We start from the raw sequence: 22,912 nt of genomic DNA, 5'->3' as shown, positions 1-22,912 counted from the left end.
GGTAAAGGTCTGGTCTTGGGTAGTACTCATACAAATAATTACATTGTTTTAAACGCTTTATATCATTCGCCAAAAAAACATTTCGGTTCTATCCACTTGGGGGCGTGTTAAAGCTTTGTATTGCAAATTCCAATGCGCTGGTTTGCGTTTCCAGCAAGGACAAGAAAAGACCACGATTAACATGCGCGTGTAAAGTAAAAAGTAAACAAAGCAGCAACGCAGGGGGCGAGTTCAAACAAAAACAAACGTTGACGTAGCTTGGCAACAGTACACTGACGAAGCGGAAATATCACAAAGCAGTTCCCATCCTTGCATGATTCTTGAGCGTAACTTGCTGAGTCATGGTTTGAGCGAGAAGCGTTGATGCAGCGTGGTCACGTGCTTCCCTGCCTTCCTCGCCTGCAGTGGGGCCGAAAACATGTGAGATATAATTGAAAAGCGAGTGTCGGGGGATGCTTTTTGCAGTACAAACCTGGGATTTCTTCATTGAATGATACAAAAATATATACCTACCATTTTAACCACCTCCACGGAGGACATGTGCTTAAACGTTATCAAATCTTTCGGGATACCACTCTTTTGGGATGATTGATTTAATTCTTTATATCATGTCCGAATTTTAGGATCAACGGTCTAATTTTGTCAGATAGACCTTACACGCTTTTTGAAAACTTTTCGCCTTGTTGAATTGTGTTGGAAAGTGAACAGTACAATCATGATGTATTTAATTAAGGTTTCGAAAAAGAAAATAGAATAGAACAAGGATTTATAATACGGAAAGCGCCTCCTTCAGGTCAGGTAGGCCAGGGGTCGGCAACCTTTTTTGCACTGCTACAAATATTTAGCAATAAAACGCTTAAATTAATTTATCATCTCGGGATACATGGGCAAAAAGTTTTGTAGCATTTAACCTGAAAAATTATACGGCCCGGTAACAAACTCCTCGCGGACCGGGACCGGGCCGCGGACCGGCGGTTGCCGACCACTGAGGTAGGCTATACACACTTTAAAACCATCCATACGACTATGGGCTATTGGCTTCTCATGTTCAAAACAGAGCTTTCAGCGGGGCCGAATTTCAACAGTAAGCCAGAAAGCCGATTTTTTAAAAGCCCCAAAAAATTGGTGAAACTACCATACATACGAGCCCCGGTATGAAAATAGGGTAGAATCTAGGCCGTTTTATTAAAACTGAAGCCTTTACCCGGACACAATGGAGTATTGCCCCATTATGTCATCACAAAATCTCACCTAGAGACAACAGAACATTGGACGCAGCTTGTCTCACTTCCAACTCCGTGTCGCTGTGGCATAAGTAGGCGAGCTGGGCGATGCATTCGGTCGCGGAAAGAAATCCAATTGCAATACACGAACATTGTCGGTCACGCTTAGATGAGCTTTCCAGCAGCTCGGCGTATGACATCACAGCCTGCGTGTGCAACAAACCATGCCTTGGAGAATAATTAGATCGCGTGCGCTAATTGCAAATTAAGGTAATTTGTTGATCGATTAATGGAATTGACATTGTGTGACGGTCACGTTAAAAGCGAATTTGGGAGTTTCAATTGTGCCTTAATGTCTTGGTGCTAATTTGGAAATGTTTGCATTGATCTTTTACAGTCATTGCGCAAAGTGCAGGAAGAAATTAGAAAGTAATTTATTGTTTGCACTTCCTAGATGCTGTTGTGGCCTTAATAGTACATCGCAAATTTGGACTTGAAATTTGACAAAGCCATTACAACTCACGATACAGTAACTAATTTATAGTCAATGTTAGATTTTATTTACATAAAATGGTTGTTTAACTCGAAATAATATTGTAATTAGGAAGTACAAAATGTAGTAAATTTTTTACTAAAATCGTTGATAAAAAAATGTCAAAACTCTTTTGTTTTAAACAAAGTCCGCACTCTGTTTAGCATAGTAAAATGATTTTGCTTAAATCTTATCAAGCAAATTGACCATTTTGGACAATGCAATCCGTAATTTGAGCAACTGGGTATAGCGTTTATACAGTTAACCACCATCTTGCATATTTTCACACCTTTTCACGCAAAGTTTCCTCAGTGGAGATGTGCTTGATGTGAGCGGCTGCCGCGGTTCTTATTCCAGCGTCGGTATCGAGTAGCAAATGTGAGAGAGCCCGCAAGTTGCTGATCCTAAGGGCCAGGAGCGAACTCATCCGCTTGATGGCGACCAAGATCAACTCCCGAATTCCGCAGCGAAGTGTCGAGGTTATGAACACTGTAAATGCGATTGCGCTTATGAGTATGGGCAAAATATGATACACTACTGTATATATAGAAAGTGTAATTTAAAAGCAGGATTTTCCGAACCGGGTTGCATAACAAATCTTTTTGAAATGGAAAACAAAAATTTTGGTGGAAGATTTTGTTTTTGCGTCCCTAATGACTTTGTAAAAATTCCACACGACTAATAAAAGTACTTTATTCGACAGAAAGGACGTATATGTAGATTTTGGAACCTTTTTTGAGAAACTCATTTTTATTAGAATACAAACTAGCCTTCTAAAAGCGTTTTCTGTAAATTTTAAGTAGAATTTATAAACTAGTAAGCCATTTACTGTTATATGGTGGAGAAGCGCCCGTTTAAACAAATCACAGCCAAAATCTTTCCATTTAAAACATTAAGTCTTTCAAAAACGTACATTTGACAACGAACCAACCAATTTTGAAAATAACAGTCAACAAAATTTGGTAAAAAATCGTATGCAATCGGTAATAGTTTGATTTTTGGTGTACGTTGGCGTTAGGGCCCAAACTGTCGTTACTATGAACAAAAGTAACGTTTGATGGCATTGAGCGACCAACAACTGGCACATGTGTACAGCTATACACAATTACTGATTTCAATTGTTTCCTGTGGGCCACAGTGAGCGAAAGCCAGCTAGGAGTCGGGTCGGCGAAACCTTTGCATTTGTGGTTTTTCAACGATTTCCGCGGCCACAGATGCCATTTTAACCTTTACATATATACGCCAAGGTCCAGGGCAAGGAGTCAGAAATACAACGTTGTATTTTATATTAACTGAATCGTTAGGTGAAACCTACGCATACATACCATGGAAATTGAGACCACAATGAATGCAAATAAAAATTCGAACGTGTTTTCTATCTATTGTTATCATCAGTAATACAATAGAACGTAAAAAATCCCTTTAGGGTTTAATTCTAGCGTTTTGACAATTTAGTTTGCTTTCAGACTGGGTTAAGGACTTTGCAATCGAAGCAAAATGATCCCGAAACAGACAAAAGTAACCAGGTTAAGAGGGTCTACCAAAACACTTTGGGGAGATTTTCTGGATCTAATATGTTGGTGGCATGACAGAAAAACTCCAACAACGAATAGCTTAACGTTGCTTGTTAGACATTTGAAATAAAGTGTTGGAATACATAACCTATTTGTACACCTTATTTTTACACCGCAAAAAATGTATTATTACGTCACTAGTGTATGATGTCATATCGACCAAAACATTCCGATCAACCAACAAACATTTTGAATCAACACTCGGGCACAAGTTTAGTGGTTTTGGTGTATCGCTCAAACACAAAACATTTTAATGTTTTTTACTGCACGAACGCGGGTCGACCAGCTGCACAACTCAACATCATGGGTTTAAATCGTTGACGTCAGATGTAATGCAGATGTGATTACGTTCAGAAAGGTTACTCGAGGTCACACGCGAGCGCCACAACACAAAGCGCGTTTCCTGTCCAACTGGGTCAAGCGACGATTTCAATTCAATCATCACCATCAGAGCGTGACGGGAGATTATTGCCTTATGCCAAATCGTTTAGGACTCAAAAATACATGTCACTTAAGTCTGTGGTTGAATCAAAGTGCACAAAACGTTGAATGCAGAGCCTGTTCCACGCGTAGAAAATACAACCCTATTCACGTTTTGAGGTCGTATGGGTTTATGGACAAAGAAGTTGCTTTCAAACTCTTGCCAGCGGGATTTAAATCGATTTATCCAACCACTATACTGGAATACAGCCAGCTTTCACATGTCTGAAGCAGTTCGTAAATTAAATCGATCACTTTTTTACCGACGAACACAAAAGTTTGGGCAATATACCTGAGCAAATTGGATCAGCCAATGTATCAAAAACCTAATTATTGAAAAGCTAGTGTCTTTATTAGACTATAGGTATACTCTACGTGGCCATGAAATTAACTATATGCTGGATATTAAATCAAACAAAATGTAAAAATTTTTGTTTGATCTGTTTATCTTTAGAACGATATGTACGGATCTGTGAACGATATGTATAAGTTTATTATTAAAAATATCGGCCCGAAAACACGTAAAAAGCGACATGTTTTATTAATCAAACGTTTCGGCAAATGCTCATGTCATTATCAGTGATATAAATGTCTATGTTAAGTGTATGACTTACTTTCGTGGCCAATTTTGTCGAGAATTTTCGCAAAGTCGTCATGACAACCGTCCACGTCATTCACAAAGCCGCTGACTTGAAATAAGGTGACGTTGAGTTTTTCGACGTCGTTCAGATCCGGCCGAGAAACAATTCTTTTGACCACCTCAGGGAAAACTGTGACATACAAGAACGAGATAAAACGTCGTTTTATGCCAGGTTGTAAATTTCACCGCTGGACTTTATTGCGTCGTAAGGAGCTGGTTTATGATGCTTTCATTTGACCGCTCGTAGAACTACAAAGCTGAAAACTTGTGTTAGGAAATTGCCGTTTATTTTGTGAAGAAAAAGTTGTTTGGATAGTAAGCGACGGTTTGAAATTTGAGAAAAATTTCTTTAAGATTGGGGGCATTTTAAAGTCACTTTTAAGGTCGAAATATACTGCAATATTGTTACGAACAAAATGAACTCAATTTCGAAGATGGTGACATCGGTAATACACAGGGGAATTATCTACAAATAAATAGCCTGCACAAGCCTCAGCGTAAAAAGCATTCTCATTGGTGAAACAGTACGTGGGTTAACCACTAGTTCAACAAGGATAAAAACTTACAGGGTCCAACTTTAGGTATCTACCTGTCTTGTGTGTAAATATAAATGAGTTTGTACAATTCCTACTAAACCAAAAGTGTCTTAAGAAAATCGCGCTGGACTAAACAACGAAAGTATCCGAAAAACAATAGAAAAGAGTGCCCCAAAATTAACATTCACGTGTCTCCAAATTTAACATTTTAGATCCGGGTGGGTTAGATGATGGCTCAAACAGTAAAACTTAATTATCTATGGATAAGTTTCTAATTTAAAGAACTTTTACGACTCAAAAAATAATGCATTCTCTCCATGGAAAAAGGGAGCATGTTTCCGTTCAAACTTTCACAAACCTTTCTCTGCAACATCCGGGTGTTTTCTGCGCAGTTCTCGTGAAAATTCCGATGTCAGTTCCAACCTGAGAGTTCGAGCGCTGACACAGAATGAAGTGCGACCGTCACAACATGACCTCCACATCTCCAGAAAACCTCGCCTTCCAGAAAATTCTTCCAAGTCTGTGCCATAAAAATTCGTTTCACTGACTTATTTTTTTGAGCCTAGGTATGAAATAAAGCGGTCTTGATTTAGTCTATGTCATAAATGCTTGTTTTCACAGTTTTTAAGACCAAGTTTAAAATAAAACGGGTTTGTTTCAGGCCTGACTTTACACTTGCATAATTTATCCAGAAATTTCACCAACTTTGGTGCTAAACAGGCTTTGTTAAAAAGTAATTCATGGGTACAACTCCGGGATAGACCACGCTCCCTGAGAACATTCAGGACTTCTGTAAGCAACATTTTATGCACCTTGTAGCCCCGCTAGTTTAGATTTTGTGGCAGCTAAGAATAAACAATTACTAAATGACACTGCTTAAAGCAAATATTGGACGAGTATTTCTTTTTGTGCATACCTTCCAGAACTATTTCCTTGTCTTGTTTCGCAATGTCTAGTATTCGGAGTATGATGATGCCTTGTTTTTTAAGTTTATCCAAAGCGAGGACTTGACGGATCTTTAGAGGTCCGAAATTTCCAACATCCTACAAAATAACCACTTGGTTAAAAATCGCTCTGAAGTTATAGACCAGTGGTTCTTAACCTGTAGGTATATTTACCGACAAAGGGGTCATTTGGCGTTTTTTGAAAGGGTAATTACGTTATCAGCGTTTTAGTTTTATGACGTCATAGTTGGTAATTTAGGGATAAAATTGAATGAAATTAATATGGTTGCTGTCTGTTGAATATTGAAACGGTCCACTGCTATAGGCGATATTACGCACTTCTGGGCATTTTGTACCTTTTTATACAATACAAGTTTACAACAGATTACGTGGGTGGGCTAAATCGATACAAAAAAGTAAAAACATTGGTGGCACCTTTAGAAGAAATTGGACAAGATGAAGATGTGCTAAGATGGCTTCATCGCACAAATGACTTCCAGTTGTGGATAAGGCAACCTTGTTACTTTCCTTTGGGCTTTCTTCATTACTAAGACGAGCAAGAAAAAAAAATGTAAAGTACTGATATTGTTGTGGTAAAGTTTAAAGGGTTTGAATTCTCACTTGGTAGAAAACACTGGAATTTCCACATCATCTTCATTATTTGTATCGTCGGATACTGAAAAGCCGTCAGATACCAAGCTGTTGTATTTTGAGAGCTACAAAAAAGGTTTGTAGTTTGTAGTAAAAAACACGTTATACACACTAGGTCCGATTTTTGGACAAATGCTATTGTCTTAAGTTTAAAAGACAAATACGTGCAGTTTGAACAGGACTGGGTGACCAAAGCTAATATCGTAGCCGATCATACTTGAAACCCTAAAAAAGTGGTTCCTTGGCGACGTAAGGGCCAATAAATTGTCACGCAATACATATATGTGTGACTTCCAATACACTGACTACCAAATCTCAACACAATATGCTTTATGCTGGGTATATCAGAGTACTTGTAGTTCTAGCTTGATTACTTATAAATACATATTTCTGTAAGTGTATATGTAGGGTGGCGTTATACCGGATGCGTTGACACGAAACAACGACTATTGCATTTAGATGATTAGAATGTCATTTCATTCCGATATCACTCAATACCTTCAGTTGATCAAGTAACGAATTTAAAGCTTCCTCTAATTTGTGCATTTCCATATATCTTCCTCGATAATCATCCATCATTAAGTTAATCTCTGTGGATTTTGCAGCCAATTCCCGTCTAACTCGTCTTTCATATGGGGATAACCGATCTTGTTCCACACTGACAGGTTCAAGGGTCACCTGATCCTGTGATAAAGCCCATTGTATATTGAGTGGACTACTACAGAATGAGCGAAAATCGTTTTTGTGGTTGTGTGGCCAAATAATTTTAAGGGGTATTGTTGAAAGAAAATTGTGCAAAACTTTTATTTCTAAACTGCTCTGGCAAAAACAAGTTTAAACAACTGCCGTTGAATGTTGCTTATGACAAAATTAACTTAAACGTGTAAAGCTAAACGTTACAATCACGACAAATATGTTTTTTTTTTTAAAAAAACGTGCAATACTACCAAAATTACAATACAAAAACGTACGTTTTTTCCTGCACTAACTATCACATACGAAACATCCACACCATTCACTTCCAATTAATATGGATAACTTTAGGTTAACCAATGAGCGAGTTAGAACTAAACCAGCGTAGCGCATAACGTAACTTGGAAAAGTAAACTTATAATTGGCTTGTTTGTGCACAAATCCACTTAAAGTGAAACTAAGAAAAAGGTTTACATAACTTTCTAGGGAAATAAAATAAAACCCATTCATAAATTGCTACCTGGAGATGACACACTCAACTACAAACAGCCACGCCACATAGAATCTTGCTCACACGTGTAATCACCTGAAATACTTCCGGTTCACACGCCTTGGCGTCACCGTCGCTTGGCAACGGCGTGGAACGGGAGATGGCGGCGATGAAAGCTTCCTCTTCACTCAACGAGCTTCTCACACTTCCCTTGGTCAAATCCGGCGGGTTTTGCTGGACACACAAAGTCGCGAAGTCGAAACAAGTGACAAGAAATGTGGGGATCAAAGAATACGCCTTAGCCTTCACGAAAGTTGTATGGCCATTTGGGTGTTAAACATGCGTTATAACTACATTGGACTTAAGTGTGAAGGCAAGATAGACATGTAAGCTTGCAAAAAGCTTTATTAAAGTTATTTGTTGTTTGGTTTCAACCCAATTGACACTTTGTATATATGTTTCAGCGTTTTTGATGAAATCGTTACGGTGTATTTTCTACATCAAGGTCTCCGACAATTCTGATTTTTTAAGCAAGCAGCTTTATCAACGCGTATTATGTGTTTCAAAAATAAGATTTTAGAATGAACTTTTCGCAAGGGTTGGCCATACAAAGAGAATAGATGCTAAAAATAAACAATACACAAACGTAATACTGTAAAATAAAAACAAACAGTCTATCACAGCTACGTACAAAATCGGTTAGCGAAGAATTTAAATTTGGGTCCACCAGCATATGCATTATGCCAATTTGTTTTCCCCTGCCTTATTTGTCTAAGATAACTTTCCTTAGGTATGTGCAGCAGGTTATTAATATCACAGAAAACAGCATTCCGAAAACCTCGAACCGTTCGCATAAACGTGTCCCCTAATAATGAAATCAAATTTCACGTTGCAGTCATTTCCCTAGGGGAAAACCCGAACATAGGAATTCGGCAATAGAACGATTTGTGTCGTAAGACCACATAGTTTGTTGCTGCCAGATCGAATGGCAATGGGCTGTTGTCTGAGAGAATAACCCGCTGGGAAGGTAAAAATATACAACCGTACGTAGGTTGCAACATACGGTTGGCGGTTCATTCAGTTTCATGCAAATAATTGAACTTAAATGCGGTTTACCACAGGGTTAATTCCGCTAAGACAATGGCTCATGCAAAAATATACCACATTAAAGCAAATGGTATTCAAATATCATATTCAAATTCAAATCTACCTAGAAAGAACAATTTGCCAACGCCTATATAGTACCACTATTAGAATAATTGGAATGAAGGGCGGTTTTCAGATGGAACATTACCTTGGGCGGTTGTTGCATTTTATTGGCAGTTTCCACCTCATTATGACGTAGTAATGACGTGGCGAAGGCAGGTGGTGGCAATTTCGCGATCTCCAAGTATTCTCTGTTGTTCGAATTGTTCAGATTGGCCGACGACGATCTGCTGACGTAACAAGCGATAACGTCATAATGGCACGATGATTGTCGAGACTTGGATGACGTTTTGGGTATGCATGCCAACAGCGTCAGTTGTTGTGAATAGTAACCAGCAACGTGGGACACGATTTAATGTAATTGGGAATTAAAACGCAAAGTAAGCGGCGCGACATGTTTATGCCGTGGATTCCTTGAATACGACTTGGCCAAAAAATATATAAAAGTTACATTGATTTTTTGTAATAAAACTTACAAAAGTTATAGACGTGTGTCTGTATTATCATTTGGCAATTCTCTTATGTTGACATATCCATTACACAAATGAACATTCGTTTTCACTTTTGCTGAAAAAACTTTTTTAATTTGAAAATCATTAATGGACTTTAAAAGAGACATACTTCATTCTTTGTCTAAGTGGCTAAGGTCACAGCATATCACTTTTTTGCTTTCATTACTGCCAGTGTATTACTTATGAATAGTAAAAACACTTTTTTAAATCTACAAGAATAAGAAGCAACAGTGCTTCCAAATCAGAAACATAGGATGCCTACTATTCACGGAAAAGATTCTTAAAAAACAACTAAATATCACTTTTTTAGGTCATCGGATAAAAACAACCACAGCAAACAAACAGCAATAAGTAATATCAACCGGTTATTTCAACCAGAACAACAAAATTCTGTACAATGTCAAGCCTAAAACCGCAAAGCGGCGACCCGCTGGGTTTACTCACGAGTAAATGACGGACATGGGACGAGAGAAAGCTGTGGCAAGTCTGCTGCGCGGTCGAGATTGGGCTGGGGACGGACGCTCGATAACAGAGCGGGTGCGTAAACGAGACGAACTTGTAGAATGAACTGCAGCGAAGATGTGTGAACCTGGTGACTCGTAACCGTCGAAAGGACTGCAAAAAAATACTGCCGTTGAAATGGTAAAATAGTTTCAAAGTAAAATTTTGGGAAAAGTTTCTGTATAATTGGTGAGTGGTTAGCGTGAAAGCGAAGTATTTGACGATCGCTGGTATAAATCCTGGGCAAAACCGCCTTTTTCACGCGACAATATTATTTTGGCATCCAATACCCAATGAAATTGCCACAATAAGCGTAAATCCACTCCAGTTACAGTACTTAAGCATTTTAATGTTACACAACTAGAGCGTACAATATAACTATAAAATATTTTTTAGTTGATTTGTTTGATTTTTATCCTGTGGGCGGACACCTGAATGCGTTATGCTCAAAATGAGTCCGCCGTCAAGCTGCATGTATTTTTACAAGTTCGTTGAATCATTCATCCATGATTTTTTCGACTTAGGTAGTTAGTGACTTCAATTTAGTTCAACCCATCAGGTTCTACTGGGTTGTAGCAACGCTAGTTTCTCTAGTTTCTTGCTCAGGGAAATGACCGAGATAGGATTAGAATCCACAACCTTGTGAACACAAAGCGGTTGGGCTAACCACTCGACCAACTAGTCAAGCCTTTCAAAAACCGGGTTCTAAAAATTGTAAGTTACTTTACATATATTTTGACAAAACCGTATCAAACCTCGCTTCAATGGCCCATTGTCAAGGAACCCATAGCACAGCAGTTGGTCCGTTCTGTTCAGACAATAGGTCTACTGACATTTGGTCGAGGACAAACCATTTGCACGCGACAATTAATCAGATGCGATAACGTCAATGTCATATCGATAAATGTGAAGGGTCAATTGACGACAATGTATGTCAATCAATAGGGAAATAGATTTACAAGTTGTGTTGTACGCAATGATTCAAGACGATTGTCAGATGCAAATAGTGGACATGAAACTATCCGACAGGGTTTCTTTCGGTGGTTTGTTTTTCTGTAGAACCCCACCCTCTTTCCTTGACACGTGTGGTTAGTTTGTAGCCCCCCCTCGACTGGTCCCACCAAGGTCCCACCCCCAGTCGTGTTTACCCACAATGCGCCAACCTCACTTTCTTGTGAGCCCCAGTCAACTTAACGCCTTGTAATGACTATGTAGCTGCGGCGCGTTTAGCTCTCATCTACCAAAAATAACGTTTCAACGTTGCGCAGCTATTTTCGGCTTGGTGATCGTTTTAGTGCAAATGTGTCGCTATGTTTTCTTTCACCAAGCGAAATAACTTCTACTAAACTTAACTTATGATACAAATATGACGTCACATGGGTGTAATTGGCCAGCGCCGGAAATAGTGTATCTCTAAATGCGATGCAAACTTAAAAAACTCAATTAAAGCGGCCAAAACTGAATCAAAAACGGAAGTGACTCACCTCCATGACACAGTCAGATTTAGCTTCAGTGTGGCCGTGTCATTGATGTCAATTAAAAGGTCCTGCACAAAAATATGTGTTTTTGAGTGTTGGTTCTGATATGGGTAGTTGGGTAACTAGTGTAAAGTACCTGTGGTTCGACTCTGAAGAAATCCTTGGTCTCTGAAGACACGTTACCCACTGTTGAATGCTTGCCAAGCATTTTTACTTCCATTACCTAAAATACATGACAAACAACAACTTGAATACAAAACCACAAGAGGGGAACACTGTTAAATCTTGTCCAGAATACACAAACATGTTGCAGTTGCTGTCGAAACGTTATGTTTTACACCAATATATCGGTTTGTTTGTTACTGGCTAGGCTTTTTAAAACTGTAAATTATGTACCTAAATTGTCTAGAATAGATCAATGTGATATGTTTAATGCTAGAGTTAACTCTATAAAATCCTATGTATAAAGCCTTGGACCAAACATATATTCTATTTGAATAAGGACATGGTATGGTAAGGCTTTGGCAAAATGTTGGTTATGCAAAACCAAGTGTGTACCAGTTGATTCTGTTTTGCATACAGGGTGTTTATTCACATAATGTAGTAAAAATCGGTACGACCGCGAACCTGTATTTGTATGTGTTGATTTCAGCACTTTTTTTAAATGGCAGGAATTTTACAGTCCCAAAGCGTGTCTTTATTTCAATGCCAAAAATTTTAGTCTTAAAGCTGCAAAAACAAAGTAGACACACACGCAGAGGTTTAGCACTTATAAGTTTTGTTTGGCAATCACAAAAAGTACTAGAATTGGTTCAAACACCCCTAAAAAATATCTTACTTTAATTTCCACCAAGTCAGTGAGAAGGGGTTGCATTGTGTATTCCGTTTTGTCCCAGCTCTGGTCACCCGAAGACTTGACTGAGCCTCTCATCTTCCACTTCTGGGCGCCATATCGAATTACAACCTCATAGTGGTCACCAGGTCGAAGCCTTGCAAAGCCCAGGAGACCTGAACAAAGCAAAGGCAGCAATTGAGGAAACCAGCTCAACCCGAAGGATTAGAAATTATGACAGCAGGTTAATAACCCTTTTGTCACTTGTCACCTTTCATTTTGAAGTGAAATCGCCCCAGGAGGTTGGTTAGTTCTTGTTCAATGGTGCAGAGGGTCTGGAAACACGGTTTGCAATTACACGGGTTATAAAAATGTTACAAATTTTTCATGACTTAAGCTTAACAAAATCATTCTTTTATTATCAATACCTGACAACGATGTCAAGGGCTAGGCAATACTCAAGGCTGATTTATATGTTTCCAAGCAAAGAATCAATTTTTTCAAAACTTTTTGCCATGTTATTTACACATGCCAATACATTTTTAGCACTGAAAACACTTTTACACTAAACCCACTTTTTTCACATCAATACTAGGTTATTAGCGTTAAGAGATTTGTACCTACAATGCAGAACTACTGACACCAAATACTACTTAAACCAATATACTACAAATATGATTGTCAGTAGAATGAAGAAAATTGCTAAAGCAAGTTGCAGAGGAAATTTTAATTGCAACATGCATTACGGGAAATTGTGAAAAAGGAATTAAGATTTAAGAATTATCACCATGACGATGTTAGGATTTGAAAGCAAGCAAAGAGGCACCACTGCATTTGCATCTACAAACAAATTAGTTGAACACACTGATCAATGGCTAGAGTCCAATGTTTGGAAATACAATTAACATGGGAAGGGTAATTGCCAGCTGTATTCACCATACCTAACCTTCTTGCATTCAACAATGTAGTGTCTGTGAACAAGACATCAGTAGCCTTACTAACAAAACAAATATGCCTGCAAGAAAAAGGTTTCCGAACGTTTTTTACGAAGAAAAATTTCATTCCTCCATTTTTGACATGTAAAATTTGACAACACTTCTAATAACACAAACTTAACGATGAGGTTAAATTTGTTAACACCAACATGCACACCTCCGTGCAGCGAGAAAGGTCGTGTTTTATCTCCGAAATTGACGATCGAGAACTCACTCGTGATGAGCTCAGAGCAGACTTCAACTTGTATGCACCTGTCCAACAAATAAATAGGCTTTTTTAATAATAAATGCAAAAATGTAAGTGACACAGTGTAGGTCAGGTACAGACCTTCCCTATATCGCTGTTGCAAAGTATATGCTTCATGTAGTTCATCAAGTTGGGTTTGGTGGTACTGGAGTTTTTTGATAATTCTCTCAAGAAAAGTCATTTGCTGTTCATGTAAAAATTGACCATAATTCTGGTATGTTTATATTGAAGTTTCAACAGAAAGAAAATCAAACCTACCTTATCTGTACCATAGCTTTGAGCCTAAACAACAAAAAATATTTTGTATTGAACTTTTATTTGGGAAGAACTCAATTTCAAAGTAATAAACTTACTGCATTTACACATCCAACCTCTTTTTGTCGAACTTCAAGGACATTATACTCGGCAGTATTGATTGAGATATGCTCACTGTTGATAAAACTCAATTTCAAGTGCTGCTTTACACCCCAGGAAAATATATAGCAGACACATTACCTTATCCCTTTTCTAACAGCATGGTACATAGAAGTGAAGCGCGCAGGTGATGGGATTTTTAGGTCATGCCCAGAAAGGGACTGCATTGATGATACAGAAGAAGATAGGAGTTCAGAATTTTGGCGACTAAATAATGTAAGCTTCTTTTTCCTCCTGTAAAAGACAGGTAATAGTTACATCATCAAGATGGTTTATTTAGATGAATTTTGAAAGGAAAGCTAACCTTGGTGTTACGTCACTGTAATGCCCAGACACAGAAAATGATTTAGAAAGTGAATAGTTTGCTGGCAAAGTATTTGTTCGAGACAGGGGAGGAGATCTTGTGGTAACCGATGATGATGATGTAGATGCACTAAATAAAAATGTAATATATATTTACACTTTCACATAAAAAGCCTGTTTTCAGTAGCTTACACAGGTTGTAAGCAACAAGTATTGCAATACACATGAAGTAGATAAACATAAACACAATACAGATGTTGTAACCTGGGACAAAATATGCCAGACCAACAAACACCTACTTTGCATCATCCAAAGACGTAGACCTTGGTTGAAAAGGTTTGTTTCTGTCAGATTTTGAGCCTTCTAACTTCTTTAAATATCCAAAACCGTCCTTGTGTAATCCAGGTCCATAGTCAGAAATATACTCCAACTCAGATAACACTGAATGCTCTGTAAATACACAAATATTACTTGATCTTTCCTGCATAAACTTAGCCCTTGACAGCAGTGTAAGAAATATATACTGCCTGAGGGTATTATGCCTTCAAGCGTGCAGAGACTGCCTACTGCTTAAGCACTTTAGGCCAAAGGGATTACTGTCTGGCTGTTTTTCAGCCATCACAATCCATCAGACATTAATCGCAACATGACAGCTGCGCACATGTTGCAGGCAGGTCATTAGGCTGTACTGTGCCAAGGCAGCTAAAACTAGGATGTTTTCTGACAATGAAATATGTATGCATGCATCTTAAAGAGAAACTTTTAGCACAAGAATTTGCACATGGGTTGTGGGATTAATAATTAATGTTGACAAACCTTTAGTTTGATAGCCAGGTGATGTGACAGAACGCAGCAACATGTCAGGCCTATCATAGGTGCATGTGTCAGCCGTTTTATGCTCAATCAATTGAATATTGTTGTACATGTCAAGACTGCTCTCCCTTAAATGTTTCTTCTTTGACCTTTTGGAATAACTGCTGCAGCTTTTTACTCCATTACCGGATGTGCCACTCCTAGACGTCATGTCCTTGAAGGTATTTCCATTAGACAGATAAGCCATTGTCCCACTTGATTAGTACTTGGTATTGATAATAATCATACAACAGTGCAGCATAATTGTTTTGTGCATTGATCTGTGCTGACGGAAAAACAGGCAGTTAAAAGTTGTAAGAAATGTATACCATGCATGTGCAGAGTAAACAATGCATGCAGGGCTGTAAGTACTTCCAGTTTCTGACAAACAACCTAATTACTTCCTATATTGCCCTTTCTCAACCACAAACTTAACATAATGATTTAAATGGAAGTTTTGCCTTAATATGGATTGACTGTTTTGAAATAAATAAGGCATGCCGGTGGAAACCTAATTGCTTCCCAACTTTCCTGTAAAAGCAACATAAAAGCAAACTTCTTGATGCAAAATCTGTCAATTTAATTTTGGTGTGATGTATTTGTATACAGAAACAGTCAACAATGCACCTATTATACTTTTTAAAAGCATGTTCAGTATAAAGTGATGCTTTATTAGGTTTGGCAAGTAAAAGTAAACAGTCAAGACATCAATAGTTAAACAGCATTTAATGTGCACAAGCAAATAACGAAAGTGCCTCAATATATTTGCATATTTCATACATTGATATTGCAAAACACATAACGTCTAGTCTAGTATGAACATTTGATTGTTGCAAATAACACCCGATCAAAAGAACAAACAATACAGGACTACGAAAAACTAACTAACGTGATTACTTCTCTTCTCTGTGCAAGCAATTATCTAACCATCGACAATAATCGAAAACCGATTACACGCCTTGACCTAATTCCTGTTTCCCGATTATACGTTCTTAACTTCATCAACGCATAATATACCAAAGACACATGTTTTTCTTAAACTGACTGCATGCTTTTCGTAGCAAACCTGTACAGAGAAATTCACCAGTTGAGCAGGCGTATAATCTCGACCCTTGCCCCTAAGTGGCCGCCAATCACTGCGCCACGGCCATTATCAAATCAAATAGTTGCCCGCAGGTATTTGAGTTATGCGCGCAAGCGGACTACTACACCGCGCGCATGATTGTCAACAAAAGCTCTCTGACGCCCCATAGCGACAAATGTATTCAATAACAAATCGCAACATTTAGTGTTTGTGTTTCAGGAACTTGGCCGAATGGTCCGGCGCGTCTGACCCATACACAGGCATAAAAAACTTTGAGTGTCCTGGGTTCGAACCCCGTGAAAAAAAAAGTGCCCTAAGGCCAATTTAAATGCTAATAATAGGTAACCTGGATTTTTACTGGGGAACGTACCAGGTTCACAGCCTGTAAAAACTCTTCATTAAAATATATTATTAAATGAGAAGAGTGCGGAGTTATTAGTACTAGCTTTTTATGAAGCGTAGGCCTAGTAATCGCAAATGCTCAATGGGTCAAATTAGGTAGGCCAACTCTTCTCCTAATCTTAGATAAGGTCGGTAAGGCATGTTGGGATGCCCGTACCGTAGTTAGCAATGACAAATATCTAACTGCATACGTCTATACACGTTTCAAGAACTTGACTAACTGAGCTACGCAGGCTCAGTGGAGAATCCGCCGAAAGTCGAGTTGGTAGAGCGCGAGTCCGGGAAAGACTCTTGTCGTGGGTTCGAATCCCACCGCAGGCTAGATTTTTCTAGTATACGCCTTGCCATATGGTGGTGAATGCTTGGTGACCGGCTGATTCGGTATGGCGCCTTCAATGGGCCTGGCGTACTGTGATTTATACATGTGTGTGCCGTGATCGCTGGTCTGCATAGACGCTTCAGGGCTGATCCCAGTTATGAATTTATGTTCATCTTAACTGGTGTCATTACTTTCACCATCACATCGGCACTGGTCGACTCGTGGGTTGGCTATTGTTTTCAAATTAACCTGAAGTTTCGAAGGTGGTATTGAAAAACAAACAAACAAATACTGTGTTAAAGTTTCATTGCAATAAATCAACGATAATTAATTCTCTTTTGAATTTTCCATGTCAGGATATAGCCCACACATAAGCTCCTGGAGTATAGACTAAAAACACTGTGAGTGATAGCGATACTTGATTTTCGGGTTGTGGCCTTACGGCAGTCCAGCGTAGATTTGTCTTTTGCGCTGAGAAGTAAGCAGTGCGCAAATTCGCGAGCTAGCATTTCCGTCAAAAAGAAAATGATTCCAAGAGACCAACGGCCTCAAACAAAGGTACAGGTGTAATTGCTCTGTATTCAGGAAAGGTGCAAAACGAAGTGCTGCAAAAACCAGCAATTACTGGAAGTTTCAGAACAGCTTGAACAATAAAAGCAAACAATTACCAATGAGTAGGTGGTAATTTCAAACAAACACAAACCGAAAGAAATTTCAACACTGCAAATGTGATTAAATGATGAGCATTTATACCAACCAAGCTAAATTCCATACCTCCAGACTAAAAATTGAACATTTGATTCATGCTTAGATTTTTCTAATTAGCATGAAAACAGTATCGGGCAATACATGCCATTTTAAAACACAACATAAACAGCATAGAATATGAAACAAAAAACAACAAAAAATGCGTTAAAAGGTCAGAGCATTTTCAGTAAATGTCAAGAATTTCAAATTCCTCGTCCGACCCCAAACTGTCGTCGGAGTCAAGTGCAAGGCAGGTTGCGTCGTCCAGTTGGGAAGAAACCCCTTCGTTCTTTCGTTTTTCCCTGCTGTACGATTTAACGGAAAGAACACGTGACTCAATAATACCGCACGGTGGCAGACTTGTCACTACTTCGAAAAGTGGAAGCGCGGAAGGCGATTTCTGGAACTGTAAAAGAAAGTTTCGTATTTGTTAAACTTGCAGAGCATTTCTCACTAACAAATAAAAATTTATCCCACATTTTGAACCTCGATTCGATGAAAAGATTTTAACTGAAAAAATGTTAATAACTTCTGGGGCGCACAGTTTAAAAAAAAATACTGTCCTGGTGCTGGAGCCAATTTCGGATTAAACCTACCTTCGGGAGATTGCCCTCTTAAAAGTCATGCGAATTATGTTTTTATGGCAGGGAACTTGCACAGCAAATAAACACAAAGAAATGACAATCAAATCTAGAATTGGTACTTACCGACTTAGCTCTTTGGCATAGTTGTTCAAAACTGTCGCGAGTTTTACAGACAAACCCGAGGGCCAACGACGGGTCAAGTTGCGTGAGCAGCATTTTACCTGGCGTGGCACAGTGGTAGGTGTCGTCGTTCAAAACTGTCGACTCCATGTCCTGAAAATAATACATACATGGTCATAAATCTGACTTCTCATCAGGTAAAGCACTATTCCAACGGTTCTTAATCCTTTTTTTGTTAACTGGTTGGTGTACAGCAAACCTCGGTTAATCCGGACCGGTTTGGACCAAAAAGTTTGTCCGCATTAAGCGAAGATCCGGATTAACCAATGTCGATTAGTTTAATTCTTATCACATTACAAATCATCAGTACCCCCAAGGTTTGATCCAATTAGGAGAAGATCCTGATTAACCGAGGTTTACTGTACGTATTTCAAAGATTGGATTTGCCCCAACGATTTTTTAACACTAAAATAGCATACATACAAAAATTGCCTTACTTCTTCATTCTTAAAATCAAGTCAATTTAATGATTTAGGTAATTAAACTAGATTGAGAACCTCAGCATTATTGAGTACAAAGCGTACGACAGTCATGTTTACTTATACGCAAACAGCGAATTTCCTTTCACCCTTTTCGTCACAAAAACACATTGTGCGCACAAATCCCTCCCTACGTAAACACATTATGTGGCATTGTTAAGGTCATAAGTAATGTCATTACTGCGTGATATGTTATGCTCATTGAGCATTCAAAAACGTACATAAAAACGTGCTTGTTTGACCTTAAACGAATTACTATGCTTCAATCGCTGCTAATGTAGACAACAAAATGTGAAAAAAACAGTCCGACGTACGGATATATCGACGAATGGTTGTGTGGTGTGTGGGTCAAGGTAAATGAGTGAATCTTCGGCAAACCCGAAAAAGTAGTACGCGTGATTTGGCTTCCCGCCAACAATCCCGACAGATTCCTCCCACTGTAAACATTCCTGTTTGGAAACAGAGGTGTGTTAAAACTATTTCCTTACTAGGTCGACAGGTTGCTTGACCCTGATTAAGGGGATTACTGGCTGTGACGCAAATACAATGCAAAAGTGTCAATCACACAATTCGTTATGCAAAGTGGCTAGCACCAATGGTACAATTAATACAATGAGCCAAAGGTAGTTTTTGTAGTACAATTGTCTGTTTCACACCAATGACTTATTCTATTTTTCCAAAAGCATCTTTGGAATTTTTTTTAAGTGCCTCTTTAGTTGACCTACAACTAACAAACTTTTAATTTTAAACCAAACAAAAACAAGGTACATATCCTTTTCTTTGTTCATCCAGCAAATATAAACAAATCAACCGACGTTTCAACGTCCATATGAAGTCTATGAAATATGCCTGGTAACAATACTTTATTCAAAAACAAGATACCTTCAAATGTTGGAAATACACTGGATTGATATCTGACAAACCCAATCGAAGAGGAATGATAAGCAGTAAGGGCTTCCAGAAAATTTCAGTCAACAAACCACTTTCATTTTGGGTTTCACCATTAACAGGGAAGGCATTTTCCTGCACTGAGGATGATCCAGCTTCATTTTGACACTTTTTTGGTGACTGTGAGCCCACTGAGCACAATTGTTCTAAAACCAACATTGTATAAATATCAAGCAGGCTTTTTTCTATTTTTAACATGCGCTTCTACCTATTTCATCAATACACACTGTGTTGTCCATGGCAACGTGAACAGAAAATATGGTATCCTCGTCAAATCGGGATAACCTCCTAAGCACAGAATGATTTTGTTAATTATAGTGCTAAGCAATGCAGAAATCAAAACCTACTTTATAACTTGGGCAACTGTATTAGGGCCGAACCACTGGCCCACCTCCTTGCCTTCAGCTACTCCCATTTGGGCAATTTGATGAATGGAATAACAGCTTGTTCGGACATCTTTAAACTGATTTAGAACACGTTTGTATGCAATGGGATGTTCCTCAGAATTTTCAGACCACATCCATTCTATCCAACAAAAAATATATAATAAAACAATAAATTATAGAACATGACACCAATCAAATTTACCATCTTGAAATGAGAGCAGTGATAATGTTTGGGCCAACATCATTTGACCGCATCGCAACATGCAACCCCAACCTGTATCAGAGGTTGGACCAGTACCACCTATGGCGCTGAATCCTTTTCGATATGTAAACCATAGCTTCGATCTGAAAAGCAAAATTTGTTACCATAATCACTGAAGGGAATTTTAATAGGACATAGTGACAGTGCTAAAACAAAGATATGTACAACATAAACATATACTCAAATAGTCGGGGTCAGCTACAAGTTATAACCACATGTGGTTCGGGCCGATCTGTTTTGTTGCAACGCTTTGACTTGTTCCATTTAATGTGAATTATTATTATGATTATTCTGTGTGCTGTAAAAAAATTGAATGAGTTGTTAACCATAGTAAACTTACTTAACAAACTTTAGAAAGTGTTGTTTATCAGAGGGTAGTGAAAACGTTCTTCCGGAAACATGAATTTCAATTTTTTCATTCCAGACATCAACTTGTGCAGAAGCATTTTCACCATTTAGCCGCTCTAAAAAAACAAAATATTTATAAGTGAACAAAAACATGTCGGTTGTGAACAGTACAAAAAATTATTTAACTTACCTTGTGATTTGCGAATGTTTGGGTCTCCTTCTAGCAGCTGATTAGCAACATTAAAATAACCGAAGGCAAATGCCATTGCAAAACAAGTACTTGGTACTACATTTATTAACTTTGTGTTCTTTGGCTGAAGTACAGATAGCACAAACATTTGTTATGATACAAATTATATTTCTAAACAGGTTTGTAACCAAAACTGCCAATATCGAAAACAACATTTTTTAAAACACACCAAGGGCAAAAACTGGGCGCAAACTGTATTACGAAACCAAAACAACTGAAACAAACAGGCCAACGTGCATTATCTTCGAAACAAAGCACGAAGTCGACTTCCAGCCAAATCAGCTGTAAATGACGTCATATCAACAATGATCACGTGCAAACTTACGAAAATGTATCTACCAAAATGTATGTTATAAACTCACGTTAAACAAATTAAAATTACAATGGAATGTTATATTAAATTGAAGTATTTTTGCACACACAAAATATTTGTAAATTTGTTTGACAAAAGCTTATTCGTTTGAATGTACTTTTTTCAAATTTTGAATATTTTGGCACAAACAAAATTCCTGTTTATAAAATTTCTCAACATAAAACAATTGTTCTTTGATGTATTGTGAACCCTAACAAGTCGAATAGCCACGGGCAATGGGATAATTATTGTTCAGAAACCGGTTTGAGACGCAAAGAAAAAATGCCCACAGACAATTTGCTTTTTAGTCGCTGTAACGAAAACCTAAACGTTCTTTGACGTAGTACAACGTCATCACCGGGAGTTTTTTAGTTGGGTACGTGGCGAAGTCGTTGTCTGAAATCCGACAGAAGATAATTTCATTTGAAAAAGAAATGCTTGGGGAAGGGCTGTTTTGGTGTATTATGTGTCCGTTTTAATGTACTGTAGAGTTAAGTGGCTTGTAAATAAATTTACGCCGTTTTCAATTTCGTAGTCAGCAACGAACAATTCACGAATTCTTAAAAAGGCGTGTTACGAAATGTATTTTTTCGGATTATCAGACCTAGGTTTAGCTATAGAACTTTCAACGATTTCTTAAGATAAAGTTATAGAAGTGTATGTGTTTAAATGTAACCTGGGGTTTATGTTTTCTGTAGAAAAACAATTATTAGCAATCTTTTCCATCTTTTGTAATTAACGAAATCAACATGGTCACCAAACAGAGAATGCGAATTGCCTCTGAGAAGCACAGCAAAAACATCACGCAAAGAGGAACAGTAGCCAAAAGCTTGGTAAGTACTTCATATTTCTGACCTATGACCATATCTTGTAAACTAATCTATGATTTGTTTTTAGAACCCTAAAGAAGAAGGATCACCAGTTGGACCTTGGCTGCTTGCACTGTTTTTATTTGTTGTTTTTGGCTCAGGTAAGTCTTATTATTTTAACGCTATAACGAAATAAAATCTATGTCATGTACATATACTATCTGTGAACTGATTTTCTTACAGCTATTTTTGAAATCATACAAAGAGTCAAATCTGGTTAATTCCATCATTCTGGATCACCCACCAATTTATGCAGACACTTTTTGTAAACTAAGCATGGCACTGTTAATAGTAGGCTTGCATAATGCCTTTTTAAACCAGGGGTGTGGTAGAGGTTATGGTTCTGTCTGTGGTTAGCAGTGTGTGTAGATACTAGCAGTATTTTGTAAACATGCTAAAATGTGTAAACTAAATTTGTGTGAATTATTGGCAGCCATCTTTGAAGTTATACAACACGTACGGATTTTCGGATGATCACCAAACCTACAAACAAAAGCTCGCCTTATGTTTTTTGTACAGCAAACGGTGGTCACATTGACCATTATTTTAATATTTGTTGGTGTTTTTTTTCTTCTGCGTATCGAAAGCCTTGGTTTAAA

The 22,912-nt window shown here is 38.1% G+C and overlaps 3 protein-coding genes across 7 annotated transcripts; 1 reads left to right on the top strand and 2 right to left on the bottom strand.

The window, feature by feature from the left end:
- Nucleotides 1-96: 96 nt before the first annotated feature.
- On the bottom strand, nt 97-16,254 carry LOC145230340 (rho family-interacting cell polarization regulator 2-like). Of its 5 annotated transcripts, none has more exons than XM_080095744.1 (24): nt 15,068-16,254; nt 14,551-14,701; nt 14,253-14,381; nt 14,030-14,182; nt 13,888-13,963; nt 13,793-13,816; nt 13,616-13,718; nt 13,502-13,539; nt 12,564-12,627; nt 12,299-12,468; nt 11,597-11,683; nt 11,467-11,528; nt 9,926-10,096; nt 9,058-9,199; nt 7,860-7,997; nt 7,079-7,264; nt 6,551-6,645; nt 6,365-6,476; nt 5,902-6,028; nt 5,344-5,505; nt 4,424-4,579; nt 2,045-2,244; nt 1,252-1,477; nt 97-399 (listed from the first exon to the last, which is right to left on the bottom strand). In XM_080095744.1, exons 1-24 carry the CDS (start codon nt 15,309-15,311, stop codon nt 290-292), a joined length of 3,126 nt encoding a protein of 1,041 aa, XP_079951870.1. In that variant the 5' UTR covers nt 15,312-16,254; the 3' UTR covers nt 97-289. The 5 variants fall into 5 exon arrangements, with proteins under 5 accessions (XP_079951870.1, XP_079951866.1, XP_079951867.1 ...); XM_080095740.1 differs by having other exon boundaries at nt 13,445-13,539; nt 15,068-16,252; XM_080095741.1 differs by having other exon boundaries at nt 9,058-9,196; nt 13,445-13,539; nt 15,068-16,250.
- Nucleotides 16,255-17,467: 1,213 nt separating this feature from the next.
- On the bottom strand, nt 17,468-21,179 carry LOC145230343 (cysteine protease ATG4B-like). Its single transcript, XM_080095750.1, has 9 exons — nt 21,033-21,179; nt 20,835-20,958; nt 20,435-20,577; nt 20,194-20,371; nt 20,055-20,134; nt 19,781-19,992; nt 19,213-19,347; nt 18,363-18,512; nt 17,468-18,061 (listed from the first exon to the last, which is right to left on the bottom strand). The coding sequence occupies exons 1-9, from the start codon at nt 21,106-21,108 to the stop codon at nt 17,840-17,842; spliced, it is 1,320 nt and encodes a 439-aa protein (XP_079951876.1). The 5' UTR covers nt 21,109-21,179; the 3' UTR covers nt 17,468-17,839.
- A 938-nt stretch (nt 21,180-22,117) lies between these two features.
- Nucleotides 22,118-22,900, top strand: LOC145230351 (stress-associated endoplasmic reticulum protein 2-like). The gene is made up of 3 exons (XM_080095761.1): nt 22,118-22,277; nt 22,342-22,414; nt 22,747-22,900. Exons 1-3 carry the CDS (start codon nt 22,194-22,196, stop codon nt 22,785-22,787), a joined length of 198 nt encoding a protein of 65 aa, XP_079951887.1. The 5' UTR covers nt 22,118-22,193; the 3' UTR covers nt 22,788-22,900.
- Nucleotides 22,901-22,912: the final 12 nt, after the last annotated feature.

Source organism: Phallusia mammillata, chromosome 5 (genome assembly GCF_965637545.1).
Source record: "Phallusia mammillata chromosome 5, kaPhaMamm4.hap1.1, whole genome shotgun sequence".
Taxonomy (NCBI): Eukaryota; Metazoa; Chordata; class Ascidiacea; order Phlebobranchia; family Ascidiidae; genus Phallusia; species Phallusia mammillata.
The sequence above is the reverse complement of the archived record's forward strand: the minus strand, read 5'-3'. Positions and strand labels throughout refer to the sequence as shown.